Source organism: Varanus komodoensis, unplaced genomic scaffold, assembly GCF_004798865.1.
Source record: "Varanus komodoensis strain SLA01 unplaced genomic scaffold, ASM479886v1 scaffold1, whole genome shotgun sequence".
Taxonomy (NCBI): domain Eukaryota; kingdom Metazoa; phylum Chordata; class Lepidosauria; order Squamata; family Varanidae; genus Varanus; species Varanus komodoensis.
In genome coordinates, this window is record NW_025335268.1 from 111,704,097 (window position 1) to 111,719,157 (window position 15,061).

Genomic DNA, 15,061 nt, shown 5'->3' on the forward strand with positions numbered 1-15,061 from the left:
CCTCTTATTAATACCAAGCAAAACCAAGCAACTAATTTATATTTGTTCTATTAATGAATTAGAGGTAATTGTGGCCCCCCATAACATGCTGGATTTACTGGAATTACTTGCTACCTTTCAAGTCATTCATCTTCAAGTTGCTGAAAAATTTTTGTTCCAAAGTAATTGGTTTTGTATGTTCATCTACTTGTAGAATTAAGAGAGAAAGAGTCAGTTTCCTCTAATTATCAACAATATGAAATATTTTTATAAGCGGGAATGGTAATTTAAAATTGCTTTGCTGTGGATGATAAATATTTTTCCATTAAGAAATACAAAAGTAATGTTAATTTTCAAGAAAAAGGATTTACAAAGAATATTGACACAGTATTCATGTACACTCTATGAACACTTTAGAATGGCAAAGGTAAATACAGGCAACAATCAAATATAATGAACTTTACTTTAAAATTTTATATGCCACTTTTCTCCTAAATGACAATACATATGAATTTTGCTGGTAGTCTTTTTACATTGATCAGTTTCATAAATAGCTTTTGAAAATAAGGTTTTAATTGTTCAGTTACTCTGGACAGAGTCCAATAGGTACTTATACCCTTGAAAAATTCTTTTATGCTCCACTGATTCCATGGCAAGAGCCAGGTGAAGACCTTTTTATTTAAACGTCATTTTAATTGCTAATATTATTTATTTATTTTACATCTTTGGCCAGGTTGTCTAAAATTATATTGTTTTTATATTGTTATTATTTATTTATTGTTGTGAGCCACCCCGAGGCTTCGGCAAATGGGGCGGCATAGAAGCTTCCTAAATAAATAAATAAATAAATCAGCAGGGATACAATCACACCACTGGATTCTGCCCTATTTTTAATTCATGAAATTTTGGAGGGTGTCCAGACTATGTTGTCATTCTTTTGTAACCCTCTTATGCTTTTCTACTGCTTGTTCAGTCTGTTTTCTTACCATAAAGAGGAAAAACAAAGCAAAACAAAACAACTGCACAATGCCTTCTGGTTGGTAGCTCTAGTAGCCCTCCATCTGGAAGCATTGACCATTTTAAGGGGATAATGCATCTTAAAAGGCAACCAAAATTATCAAGGGCATGGCACAAATTCTCCATGAGAAAAGATTACAGCATTTAGGACTCCGAGCTTTGGGGAAAAAAACTAGTAAGGAGAATGAGAACTGAGCTGTAATAAACAGTAAGGAGAATGAGGATTGAGCTGTAGAGAAGTATGTATGAAGAAAGTGGAGAAAGTTGAGCACATGATACTAGAAGCTGGGGTGATGCCATGAAGCTGAATGATGAGATTCGTGTCTAATACAAGGACACAGCAGAGAATTAATCTATGAAATGTTACCCCAATTTGGATGCCTTAAAAGGGTTTTTAGAGGCAGACAATTTCACGGCTCCTATCAATGTCTAGGAGGCATGATGGCCATATATTACTTCCAATTTCAGAAGCAGTAGGCCTCTGGGAAACACAAGTGGAAAGGGGTTATGACTTTAATGACCTGCTTTGTGGCTTTCCATGAGCATCTGGCTGGCTACTGAGCAAATAGAATACTTAATGAGATAGACTTTTGGTCTCATCCAGCAAGGTTCTTATATCATTACAGTGGTTTATCCTGTGTTTTGTTAGTAACTAAAACAAAATATGTGTTACTGAGAGTGTTGTGTTCTGTTGCGTGCACAGTTCAAAGTGAAGATTGCAGGAGTTGCAGATTGAGGCAACCTGTCCATCATTACATGTTCCTTCTGTTTTCCTTACTCTGTATAAATAGAATTAAGTGTCACAGCCCTGATAGGTCACATCCTTCGACAGCAATAAAACTGAATCTGTATTTGCACATCACATCTCTTGGTGTAACATATGAGCTATTTCTGGCAGTCATTTTTGTGATGCTGGCAGGGAATTTTGCAGTGGCTTGTATCCCATGTGTTCTTTTCAACTAATATTTGCAATATTTCAAAGAACAAATGGGAAAGGCCTGCATCAGTGCAATAAAGTAGCAATATGAAGCAACTCTGACTACATCTTTTCTTCTTTTAAGAGTATGGGTTTTCATAATTCTCTCATAATATATTCCATAGTCAGCAAGAAGCCTTTCCAAAGGAACAGAATAGCCTGGATCATGGAAATCTGTGTTTATCTTGGAAGTAATATATAAGAAAATTGTTCTTTAATAGTGGAATTAATTTTAAAACTGAGACATGGATATGAATATATGTCTTTGCTTTATCCATCGTTAGGATTGAATAGATGAATTGTAGGTTTACTTGCAATCTAGCTGGCTTTTTAAAGAGTTAACTTCAGTGGAATACCATGTCTTGCAAATGGTTAGTCAATGCCAGATTGTGGATCCAAATTTGTACCGACACGGTATTTCTTAACTTGGTGTTGGCAAAAAAGATTTTGACAAATATTTGACTATTTACAAGACTGGGATAACAGAACACTGCAGTTAAATATCAAAGAAAAGTGAAATGTATTTATCTTGTGAGATTATATTTATACCCTGCAGTTCTCTCTCTTCCAAAGAACCCAAGGTGGCCTACACAGCTCTCCTCCTCTTTATCCAACAACAGTCCTGTGAGATAGGTTAGTGGGAGTGTTTGTCACTGGCCAAAATCGCCCAGAGTGGGAACTTGATCCAGATTTCCTGGTTCCAGGTACAATACGCTAACCATTACACTTCAATGGCTCATAATGTGAACATTGGACACACTGATGTTGGCGTTACATGCTTCCACTGGATATTAACATATACTTCCAGAATGTTGCCATGGAACCACTAGAACAGTGAGTCTATTTGTGACTATGTGGCTATTTTATTTGTTGCAGTTTGAGCAGCCAAGTAGCACTTTTGTCCATCACCTGTAGCCTTGGTGCAGATACTTTTAAGCAGCTTCTTACTTAGGGAGCTCCACTTCAACATCTGTATTTGGAATGCAACAGGTTGGAAGACAAACCGCATAAGAAATTGTGAGCAACCAAAGTCGTCCTTAAGAGATGTTCAAAAAATTTTCCTTGCACACAGTGGCAAAAGGTGCTTTTTATTATTGATAATAAAAGCATATGTCACTCTTCTATTATTTTTAAACAATTAGTTAATTAGAGAATGCTTTTAACAGGGAAGTGAGCCATTTAGTTCCAAGTATAGATTTACCTTCTGTGGATTTTTAGAAAGACTCTATTAAAGTCTATAAACTATGTGTGGATGCCTGCCATTAACACTTTAAAAAATATTTCTAAAATGCTGTCATGGAGCACGCTTTTAGTTTTAGAAAAGATTCCACGTGGCAACACAAATCTGCATTTGGCTCAAGTAACAATATCCCCTATTCCAGTATTATTAATTGCTTGCCTGCAATAATCAGGAACTCCTCATAAAAAGTATGTCTAGATGTGGGCAATATTTTTCAGAGATTGCAAATTTTTTTTTTTTTTTTTTTAGGGGGAGAGTTGCTTTTGCTTTTCCTGTTTTCCATCCCCTTTGTTCAAACATGTTTAAAGTATTTTTGATTATCTGTGACAATACGTCATATTCCTTCTATATGGAATGAAACAGTGCAATGATGCCAGGCTCCTAGCTTAGTGGGAGAACTTTATTTGTGTGGGTTAATGGCCAGGAGAGGTGCTTGTAGTGGTGGACCAGCAACAGTACAGTGGATCATGGCAGGTTGGCTGGTTGGCTCCGAGGGGCAGGATCTCAGAGCACACCTGCGGTAAACATCTTTTTTTCTGTTTGCCTTCTGGAATAATAAATTGAGGGTCAGGTCATTGGATGGCCAGGCTTGCTTTTGGCTTGCACAGCCAATTACTCCTGAGTTCAGGTTTTCTAACTGCTATGAACAAAGTTGCTGGTTGACAGCACTGGGATGAACTTTTACCAACATAGGCAATAGCCAATGATGTAGGGATTTTGCCTTCCTCATTACAAGAAGGATATCCCCTTAGCTGATGGACTGCTGCAATATAGGTACTGTCATAAGAACTATGTTCTCCTTCTTTTTTGTCACAACTTTTTGAGGTGGGTGTTGGTAGCACTTGGGGCTGAATCTTTATAAGGGGAAACAGGATTTGACTCCCATGATGGGTGATTCTTATAAGAAGACTTCAGGGTCCAGTATTGGACAGAAACAGACAGACAGATGAAAGAAGAGTGACACCCAGAAGATAGCCAATTCAGGCCACAGGAATCACTCACATTATCAGTTTGCACCATTTCAGCATCCAGCATGAGGCCTGGGCTGAGCTAGTGATCAGCACTCAGGCTCACTAGTGCCCCTTCAAATCCACTCTAGCTGTAATTGATAAAGTTGCAGGTAGTGTAACTCACACAGGTCTCTGTGTGATTTTGTTGCAACCTCTGCCCCCTTTCATCTAAAATGTTGATGTTGCCTACACAGTATTTACTGATGCTCACAGTTCAGGCATTTGAAGAACCTGGAAGGCCAAGGGCTTGCAATTGGTGATAGAAGGATTTGAACGTTGTTCTCAAGAAAGCATGGGAATTTCAGCAAGCAGCCAGAAGGAAATATGAAAAGCCAGAGCCTTCAGTGTAGTAGTCTTGACCCAACAAAAACCTTCTCTTCTCTTCCTTTTATCTTTACATCACTAAGGCCAAGGAGGAGCAGAGCAAGAGCTGGGACTGAGACTTCAGTCTACAAATCGCTTCATCACCTCTGCCTGTGCGTGCTGGCTGGGCAGGGGAGAGATGTTAGGAGAATTAGAGCCTTGTTTCACATAGACGATTAACTAAACAAGGATGATTTCCATCTCCTTTATTTGCTTTGCCAACTGTAAATAAGGCAGAGGAGCCAAAGTTGCATCATTTTATCTAACAGCAATATGTTATCTTACAGTCTACAAATAAATTGTTGCAGTCTGTGTTCGAGTCTGGCATCATTAATTTCCCCTTTAACTGAACAGATCTTATGTAGAATTTTGAAAGACCATTTATCATTCACGCTAAAATTGCATTGGCTATTGCCAGTGGTCTCCTTCCCACTCCCGCTGTCTGTATCTTCCTGGTTTCATCCAGTGCTGCCAGTACTTTTGAATGTCAACACCAGCAACAATGTTTACCATCAGTGCCTGCCTCTCAAAATGTCAAACAACTCTGTTTGTGGGTTCTTTTTAAAATGGCATTTTCAGGGTTTGTGAAGGGAATCCTCCTCCGATTATTTCTGACATTGATTGAAAGTGAATAGTAGCTCATTCACAGCTTCTTTGGCAAAACATTTCATGATGGTGGGAAAGTTGGATAAGCAATGATGAACTAATCTCAAAATGGAAATTTACCCACAGATGTCAAAATCTAGACTAGAAACTGGGACCAAGATTTTAAAACACCTATGTATTTCTAAGGTTGCAATTCTACCCGCCCATCCCCACACTGCCATTATTACTGATTCTGTACTTCCCAGGAAACATTCTACATCACGGGCACGCTCCTGCAGGAAAGACGGGCGCATTCTCGGCCATCACCCCCCTTCCATGCAACCAGCATGATAGTGGCCATCCCCCCACCCCAAGTGGGGAGATGGCCACAATTGCAGTCCACGTGCAAGGAAGATGTGTTTGATTGTGGCTGTGCTGCACCCATCTTTCCTGCAGGAATGTGCCCGTGGAGAGGGGCTGGAGAGATGGCTGCGATAGTGCTGGCTGTGGTGGGGGGAGATGGCCGAGATCGCGCCCGTCTTTCCTGCAGGAGTGCGTCTTGCCAGGAATTCTTTGAGAAGCACCACCCCAACATAACTGTAATGAACAGAGTGTTGAATCTGATGAACGATAACATGGTCTCTCATTTCCGGAAGGTTATGCAGCACAGGGAAAAGCAAGTGACTATAGACAGATTTTTCACCAAAATTGACCGTGCAGCTAAGAGACAAAGAAGAGAGGAAACCCCTGAAAGAGCTCTCCCCAATGTCTTATGGAGGGGGACTCTCCTTCAAAACAATAACCTCCCCCCCCACCTAGGTTAGTGTTCTCCACTGTACTGTACAGCACTTTGTTACTTTGTTGTTCTTTGTCACTTTGTTTCAAATTTTTCTGATTAGAAAAAACAGTTGCAGAACGGATTAACCTTATTTACATTGAACCTTATGGGGAAATTTGACTTGGGTCACGACCAATTTGGGTCACAACCAGAGTCCTGGAACGGATTCAGTTTGTGAGGCAAGGTACCACTGTATACATAATACCTGTAGCATTCTGCAGCCATTAGAAGTTTGGTGCTGAATGCTGATGGCAAACTTATGTCCACTTGTTTTGGGGAGAGATTCCCCATGGATTGCAGAGGAACTGGTGGATTGTGTTTCATCCCACAACCCAGGGGTGGGTGAAAATGTCATTCCTTATCTAAAAGTTGCTCATTCCTGATCTAAAGGTATGGTGCCTCCACATATAAATTCCAGCTATCACTAGAAGCTTTTTTTTCTCTAATACATCTAATCCAGGTGCAGTGAAATCTGCATATGTTTTGGACTGTAACGCCCATAAGCTTTAGTCAGTAAGGGCAATAATCAGGGTCTGTACGAAATGTTTCCACAATAACTGGAAGATAGCAGGTTGACTGCTTCTGAACTTATCAGATCTAATCTAACAATCAACTTTACATTTTTTGCTGGGAGTTTGCTAACTTAAGTATATTTTTTGTGAAGGACTGAATCAGAAATAGGAGTTTGAAAACCCACTAACAAATCACTTGGGCTGGAGCTACATCCACTGGGCTTGTCCCTGCTAGCTCCCCTCTTGCCCTCCTGCCACATAGTCCATGCATCAGAAGAAGAACAGAACAAGGGAGCCTGCTGTACGCACAGACGTAGTAGAAGGAGTGGCTGGCTGAATGCCAAAAGCAGATTCCCTTCTTTAGTCCTTCTTCCAATGGTTGGTCAGCAGGATGGAGCTGGGACAGGGTGGGCTGGCAAGTGACATCAAGGCTGGGCCAGCAGGTGCAGCTCCATGCTCTTATTTCATGCTATTGCAAATACGTGATTTAGAGCGCTTGAATAGTGCTTATAGTTGCGCATACCACATAAAGAGGAAAAATAGCAGCTGATCACCTTTTCCCTGGTTAGAAATAAAGGCAGGGGTGGGGAGATGACTACCATGTTGATGGTGGCTAGTGGCTGCTGCTGAAGTCTGGAGATGGGAAAAGATAGATTAATTAATTCTGTCAATACTTTTGATAAATATGAACATTTGCAGGTGGGGGTGTAAATGCATCAGTACAAATGCTACTGATTAAAAACTGCTGGTGAAGGGAAAAAAACCAAATAAATTGATAGAATTATAAATGCTTACATGGAGGGAAGAAAAACTTATCATTTAATTAAGCCTAGCATTTACTGACTGAAAAGGAACATGCAATAATTTGTACAGAAATAATAATAATAATAATCCCAGCATCTATGCAAAAATAGATGACCCTCTGGTCTGTGGGCCTGATGTAGCTTGTAGAGGTTGCCCATTTGGCCTGGAGAACTTTGGGATACCCTTGAAAGCCCCTCCTGTTTGTCACTCCAAGACCTTCTCATTGCCAGGCCCTGTTCCTACAGGATTTGTAAGGAGGCAAGACAAAGAAACCCCTTCTTAACTCTGATTTGTCATCAGTGAATTGAGTAGACGGGAATCCATTTGTTATCTCCAATCACTTATAGATCACAAAGCAATTGGGGGAGTGGTGGCATCTCCTTCAACCAGTGAGTGATGGCAAGGCAGAAGCAAAACACCTTCAATGCATAGGAGCCTTCACTAATGAGAGAAGACAGATGTGTAGTGAAATATGTTCTTGGCAGATGTGCCAGGTGTATCATCATCCTCTTATTAATATCCACAGGTTAACCAAACTTATCTGCTCAAATTATTTCAACTGGTCACAGTACAACCTTTCTGCATAAGAGATTGGTTAAGATGAGAGAGGAAGGGACCACTATCTCTTATTGGCCATTTGTAGACTCATGCAATTTGATGGGGATGATTGCTTCCTTAATTGCCAATGATCCTGTAATGCCTAGAATCCCACAAAAAATCCTCTTAGAATTAAGGCACATGCATGAGAAGGGTGGTGCTGAATCAGGCCACAGGTCTATTAGGTCCAGTATTCTGCTCCCACAGTAGACAACCAAAAACTTATGGAAGGTGGACTAGCAAGCCATGAACACCATAGCTCCCTCCTCCTTACAATCCTTGGTAACTGACATTAAGAGACCCACTGCCTCAACCTGGAGGAGATATACAGTTGTTTTAACTAGGCAGCCTTTGCCTGCATGATTTTAATGCTTCGTGATTTTAATGCTTTAATGCTTCATTCTTTCTTAACGCTCATGGTCATCATTACAACTTGTGGCAGTGAATTCCTTAAAATAACTATGCACTGTGAGAAGAAGCATTTTACTTATCCTGACTTTTCCACCAAGCAGCTTCATGGTATGATCCCATATTCTAATATTAAGAGACACAGAGAAAAATAATTTTCTTATCTACTTCCTCTATACGTAATTGCATATGTCTCTATCATGTTACCTTTACCTGTTCTTTTCAGGAGCTCCAGGTGGTTTTATTTCTGATTTTTTTCCTAATGATTCCTAACACATAATTTGCCCTTTTCAGATCAAAGTTTTCATCAAACTACCCAACACAAGTTTCCTTTCACAGTCAGTTACCATCACCTCAGACTCCATCATATTGGATTTTTCCCCCCTGAAAGTGAATGACAGCTGCCTACATTGATCTGTATTTGCTATTTTGATGCCCATTACTCAATTTGGAGAGATCCTTTTGGAGTAACCATTGGTGGCTTGGGTGGGGATTTTGTCCCACATGTTACTGTGATAGTTTGTCATTCTCACTTTGTCAATACCATATTTTTTGGATTTGCTATGACTCTTGGTGTGGGCAGCTGAGAGGTGGGGTAGGGGAGAATAGTTAAAACTATAAGAAGAGTACCCAGGACACAGCAACCTCAATTTGTGAAACATTTTCAATGCAGTTTTAGGTCACTTTCTTAGCAAGAATGTCAGTGAAAATGATCAACTAGCAACATATGTGTAAGTGAACTTCCAACTTGGGAAAGCAGGTTTTATAGCAAAGATTGATAACAGCATGTAAAACTGAAAGGGATGAGAAAAAAACCTAGCAAGTTATATAGTAACTATTCTTGTGAATGTGGCAGGATGACCAAATGTCCCATTTTACAGAGTATGGCTGTCTACTCAGAGGTGTTCTCTCCTCTGTGTGAAGAGATCTTCAGTCCACTTTAAAGGTCAAGAACCCTATGGAGGAAGAAGAGGAATCTTGAGGTTGCCCATAAACAGAAGAGCCAGTGTGGTGCAGTGGTTAAGAGTGCTGGACTAGGACTCTGTAGATCTGGGTTCTACTGCCCACCCATCGATGAAGCCTGCTGGCTGACATTAGTCCAGTCACTGCATCTCAGCATAATGTACCTCACAATGTTGTTACTACGAGGATAAAATAGAAAGGAGGAGAATCCTATAAGCCATCTTGGGTTCCCACCTTGTGAGGTGGGATATAAATGCAATGCAGTGTAGATGATGATGATGATGATGATGATGATGATGATGATACCTAGACATGATACCTAGGTACACAGGCCACAGGGTCACAGTATTTCTCCAATATGGTATTTCATTTTGTAAATCCACCTACATAGATATAAATTAGCATATGGAAATTCTATGCAAATATCTGTCCTCTCTTGCCCTCTTTTTGGTGATGTAGTTTATCTTTTTTGATGATGCATAAGTATCCAGTCATGCAAGCAAACAGGTCCCAAGCATCACTGCTGGATCCAAAAAGACTTGCAAGATGATCCCCCGCCAAAAACATCCCACAATCCTATCTGTTATCTAGAATCTAGTTTGCATTATAGCCTGACATGGCAGTATGTATGTGTACATGATACTTATGTACTTATGATTTAAGCCAGTTAATTCTATGGGCTCCTATAATCCCTGGATTGGCCTCAATTATTTCATGGTAATAGTGATACAGCCTGGGCTACTCCCCCTTTGGGCTACCCCCCTTCCCCCTTGGAGTTCTAGAGTAAAGTGTCCCTTTTCCCCACTCCCACACTTGGCCCCTGTATACAACTGAGATAGAAACATCAGCCAAATCCCGAGCATTCATCTATGTTGTTTCTTTCAAGACACTGCTTGGCTGAAGTTAGTTCTGCATGTGCCATGCAGAGTATAGATGGAGCAGAAAATGCATGGATATTTCCACAGAAGCAGAGGCAACCTCACTATTTACAGTTCAAACCATTATCTTAAAAAGAGGTGTAGATTTTTGCACTAAAGATCACCATATTTCAAAAGTCTGTGCAGACAAACATGTTGTATTTGTGCATGTTCTTAACTTTGTAGGCCACATGGTTGAGTAAGTCTATTGAATCTTGGTTTGGAATTGGAAGAAATCTGGATTTTTTAAGAGTGGCACTTGCTTCCACAATTCTGATATATATGGAGATTGGGAAAAGAGACATTCCTGAAGTAGTTAGTTAAAATGATACATTCTAGCACTGTTCATAGATTCTAGTAATGCTCTATTTGCAGAACTAAAGAATCTCTGTATGAACTACCTCGTATCCACAGAAATTAACCTGGAAAGTAAAAGAAATATCAGAATATCCTTTAAGAACCAAGGCTTGATTCTGGGTTTCTAATAATAGGTTGTCAAGACAAATGTACTGAAATGTTTCATTCCACTCAGAAGGCCTGTTTCTGTAAGTAAAAAATTCATAGGATTCCTTCTCTACCTTGTAATATTACCCCCCTTGTGGTTTTATCTTGTGGAAACCCTTTTCTTTACAGAAAATGCACTCCATCATTAACATAGTCCTACATTTAATAGTATACATTACAACACAACATTCACAAAAGAAAAGCCAAGAAACCCCACACACAAATGCCTTGTTTCTAGCAAAACAGCCCACAATCAATTTACCACAGATGATGCCACAAAGGGAATCTAAAAGCAAAGGCATTTCACCACCAAGCCAACACTGTATGCATCTGCTGCATGATCTTTGAGACAGAGGGAAACAGAGAAGCACTTTCATAAAAAGACTCTATGAAGGCAGGACAGCGTTTGCCCAAGGAGCAGCACAAACTGTGAATGCACACAGATGGGAAAGAGATAATTTAGCAGTACCAGAAGCAATACTGCTCCACATCAGTTAGATGTATATCGGACATGACAACAAATATATTGTCATTCCTTAGAAAGAGACACAGAAACAAAGAGAGAGTACCCAAGCATACTTTTGGGCTGTATGTGGATACTGACCTGGGCTTGAGACAGGACTAGTAGTAGTTGGCTCAATAATTTCTACAAAAAGGGAAAAGGGGAGGAAAAAAAAGAACATTTGGATATTAATCACATATGGAAGACAAGTACAAAATGAGACAGTCAACAGTCATGATCATGCAACAGTGACTTATGAAAGTAATTTAGGAAACAAACAAACGGACACCCAACCCAATCATCCACATGGTTGGTGGGAAACATGCAGTAAGCAGGAACTGTGCTTAAGGATGAGGTGGATCAACTTATTTATGCATGCATCACTCAAACTCAAGATTCAAAATACAGCACTCTGACAAATTTCAGCCAAGCTACATTTGCTGACCTACCCTTGAAGTTCTCAAATATAGTTGTCTGGTAGAGTACTGAAATCAGCATACAAAACACACCTTAAGATCCTTCTTTTATTGTGAATACAGATGTAACATCTGCTCACAAACAGGCTTAACAAACTCCTGTCTCTGCTCATGTGAAAATAACAACACGTGAAAAATAGCATTTACTATCAAGAAGGAAAATGCTTAAAATAAAATAAAAATATATTTGTCCCATTGGTACAATAGAAGGAATGTTTAGAACAAGCTATATGCAGATCACAGACACCCTACATGTCATATAACAAATAATTTTCAGCCTTCTTACTAAAGAGGAAGTGTTTCCATTGTTTTTTTTGAATAATGCTAAGCAAGCAATTTATTACACAATTTATATGGTTAGAGAAAGCACAAACTGGCAGAACTCTTTTCAAAGAGAAATCAAATGTCTTCAAACACATTCTCTTGGAATCTAGTCACATTGGCTAGTGGATAAAGATCAACTAGCCAAGTAAGGATACCAATGGGGTACTATTTTAGACGCTGCAATATTTTTCCCATTTACTGCCTGACATAGCCTATTCAATCCCAAACCAGGTCAGCCTAGATCTCAAAGAGAAAAATTCAAATGACCAATTCTTAGAAATGCTGCCATATTTGAGATGATGAAAAGCATGTCAAAATTGTGCATCATTATACTTTAAGCACGTACATTTTTATAAAGTACATTCTTTGAGATCTCAAAAAAATAAAAAATAAAAGGCCACCATCAACCTCTTCTATAAATTAGCACATTTTTAAAAAATGGAAAATGATTTTGGATTGGCACTTCTTAGATAATTATGCTACTTGAAGACCTTGACCTGCAATGAAGTAACTTCACAATTCCTTTGAGAAGCTAAAATTCTTGCCCTTTGAAAGGCTATTATGTCATATCATATACTGTCAATCATACATCCAAGGATTGAAGCTAGAGTATTAATTCTCCCTCCATTTTGCTCTGACAGCTCAAAGTTGCTCTTATGCTGACTTTAAAACCATAGCATTTCTTTAGATCAGAAATCAAGCATTACAGTATTACCGGGTAAAAAGCAGTTAAGATGTATTTCATTTTCACTAATGCTTACTACATATTAGGCTTTCTTGGGGAGTTAACAAACCCCTTAGAGTTTATTAGAATTATGTATATGTGCTGATGTGAAAGAACACTTCATCTACATCTTAGGAAAGGAATCTGTGTAAAGTCCTTTGAAATAACAGAGTCTTACTCTGTCCCTAAGATATTCAAACATCAGAAGTGATCTTGGCTGAAATTTCCGGCACTACTAAATTTCAAGGAATTCTTCTTCAGGTGCAATAAGAGTTCAGTATATCCAGCCCACAAAATGGTATAGAAAATAATGTGAGCTGAACACAGAGTTACAGGAAGGTCCTTTAGGTAGGAAAACTGGATAAAGTTGCTGATCCACATTTTAAGTGAATCAGAACACAATTCACTCACTCCCTTTCTTGGAAGTACACTTTGACATGCTGAAGGGGTTTGAATGTGTCAGATAAGATAACAGGACTGTCTCACTAGTCTTGTTTCCTAGCAGGGTGACATCAGGTGGAGTGGTCAAAGCTGACACACCAATGTAGAATGCAGGAGTAAGAGTCACATCAGTTAGAATAAAATGATTGTTTCCCACGGCAACAGGAACACATAAACTCCTGAAGGACATCTACTGGGCAGCAGCAGTAGCTGAAGGTAACACTGGTACTAGTAGAACTTTCACAGATCATGGTGATGATGTGCAGTCTAACTCTCGTTAGTGCTGTGCAGTAGATGGCAACCTTTTATTAATAATTCTTACCATGAAACAATCCAAAATGAAACAAAAGACAGTGTCACAAGGTAAGACTCCAAGGTCAGAAGGCACTCAATGAGCTAGTGGAGGAAGAGCAAAGGAAAAGTACAAATAGCATTGCTGCTAATGATGAAACTAGATAAAAGTCAAAGGGGACTCTAGTGACTTTAATTCACAGATGCTGCCAAAACATACAATAGGAACATGGAACATGGAAGTATGAGTCAAGCCAAACTGGAAATCAAAAGAAAGAAATAGAATGGTTAAAGAACAACAAATTGAGTGAACTAAAGTGGACTGGAATGGGGGATTTTCGGTCAAACAAACACAAATTCTTTTCCCCTGGAAATGACAGAAGAAATGTAACATATGCAAATAATACCATAATACTGTGGCAATGAACTGAAATGATTCCTAGTGAAAGTGAAAGAAGGAAGTGTCAAAGCAAGATTGCAGCTGAGCATTAAGAAAATAAAAATCATGGCTACAGAAGTATACAACTTTAATGTCAACCATGAAGAAATTGGAATTGGGAAAGATTTGGGGCTCCATCCTCACTTCTAATGGGGATGACCCCATGAAATTGGAAGACTGACACTTGAATGGATAGCTTTGAAGGAGTTAAAAAAGATAATCAGGTATAATGAGAGCTTCAGCTGCTGGGTGGTATAGAAAATAAAGCTGTTTTACTGGAGACCAAGGCCAGACTATTGCATTCCTGATAACAATGTATGCATGTGGAATCTGGACAGTGAAGACAGGTGACAGGAAGAAAATTGATGTATTTAAAACAAAGTAGTGAAGGACAGTTTCATGAATAATCTGAGCCAACATTTAGATGAAGAAGGGGGTCCTAAATCAAATCAAGCCAGAACTTTTCCTTGAAGCAAAAAGATGAAACTGAAGCTGTCTGGGCACATTATGAGAAGGCAAGACTCACTGGAGAGGACAATAATGCTATGGAAAGTCAAGAGAAGAAGAAAAAGGGGAAGACCAAATATAAGTTGGGTTGATTCTATAAAGTTACAATACTGATTTACAAGAATTGAGCAGGTCTGTCAACGACAGGACATTTTGGAAGTCTGCCAAAAGTCAGATATGACTCAGCAACACTTAAGAACAACAACAAAATTCACACTTGCCAGATTAAAATGCAGAGAGAAAAACAACCAATCTTCAGACTTCATGCTTCGCTATTTTTTTTTAGTGCAGTTGCCAACTTAAACATTGTGTATTAAATGCATGTCTTATCAAAAGATATGTATGGAAAATGTATATAAGAATCGTAGAATCATAGAATAGTAGAGTTGGAAGGGGCCACAAAGCTATTGGGTCCAACCCCCTGCTATTGCAGAACACTAAATTATACCATCCCATTCAGATGACTGTCCAGATGCTTTTTGAATGTCTCTAGAAAGGGAGAGCCCAAAGCTTCCTCAGGTAATAGGTTCCATATTGTACTGCTCTGACAGTGAGAAAATTCTTCCTGGTGTCTAGTCAAAATCTGTTTTTTTTTTAATTTATGTCCATTATTCTGTGCTCTGCCCTCTGAAAGGAATGGGAAG

At 39.2% G+C, this 15,061-nt stretch overlaps 1 protein-coding gene across 2 annotated transcripts in view; it reads right to left on the minus strand.

The window, feature by feature from the left end:
* NEGR1 (neuronal growth regulator 1) overlaps positions 1–15,061 on the minus strand; it is a 622,087-nt gene that overhangs the window by 68,629 nt on the left and 538,397 nt on the right. The window contains exon 7 of one of the 2 annotated variants that reach the window (XM_044440784.1): positions 11,318–11,359. The exons of the other annotated variant lie outside the window; for it this stretch is intronic. Within the exon in view, the coding sequence (XP_044296719.1) occupies positions 11,318–11,359 (42 nt within the window). The remainder of the gene's footprint in view (positions 1–11,317; positions 11,360–15,061) is intronic. 2 annotated transcript variants of the gene reach the window in all.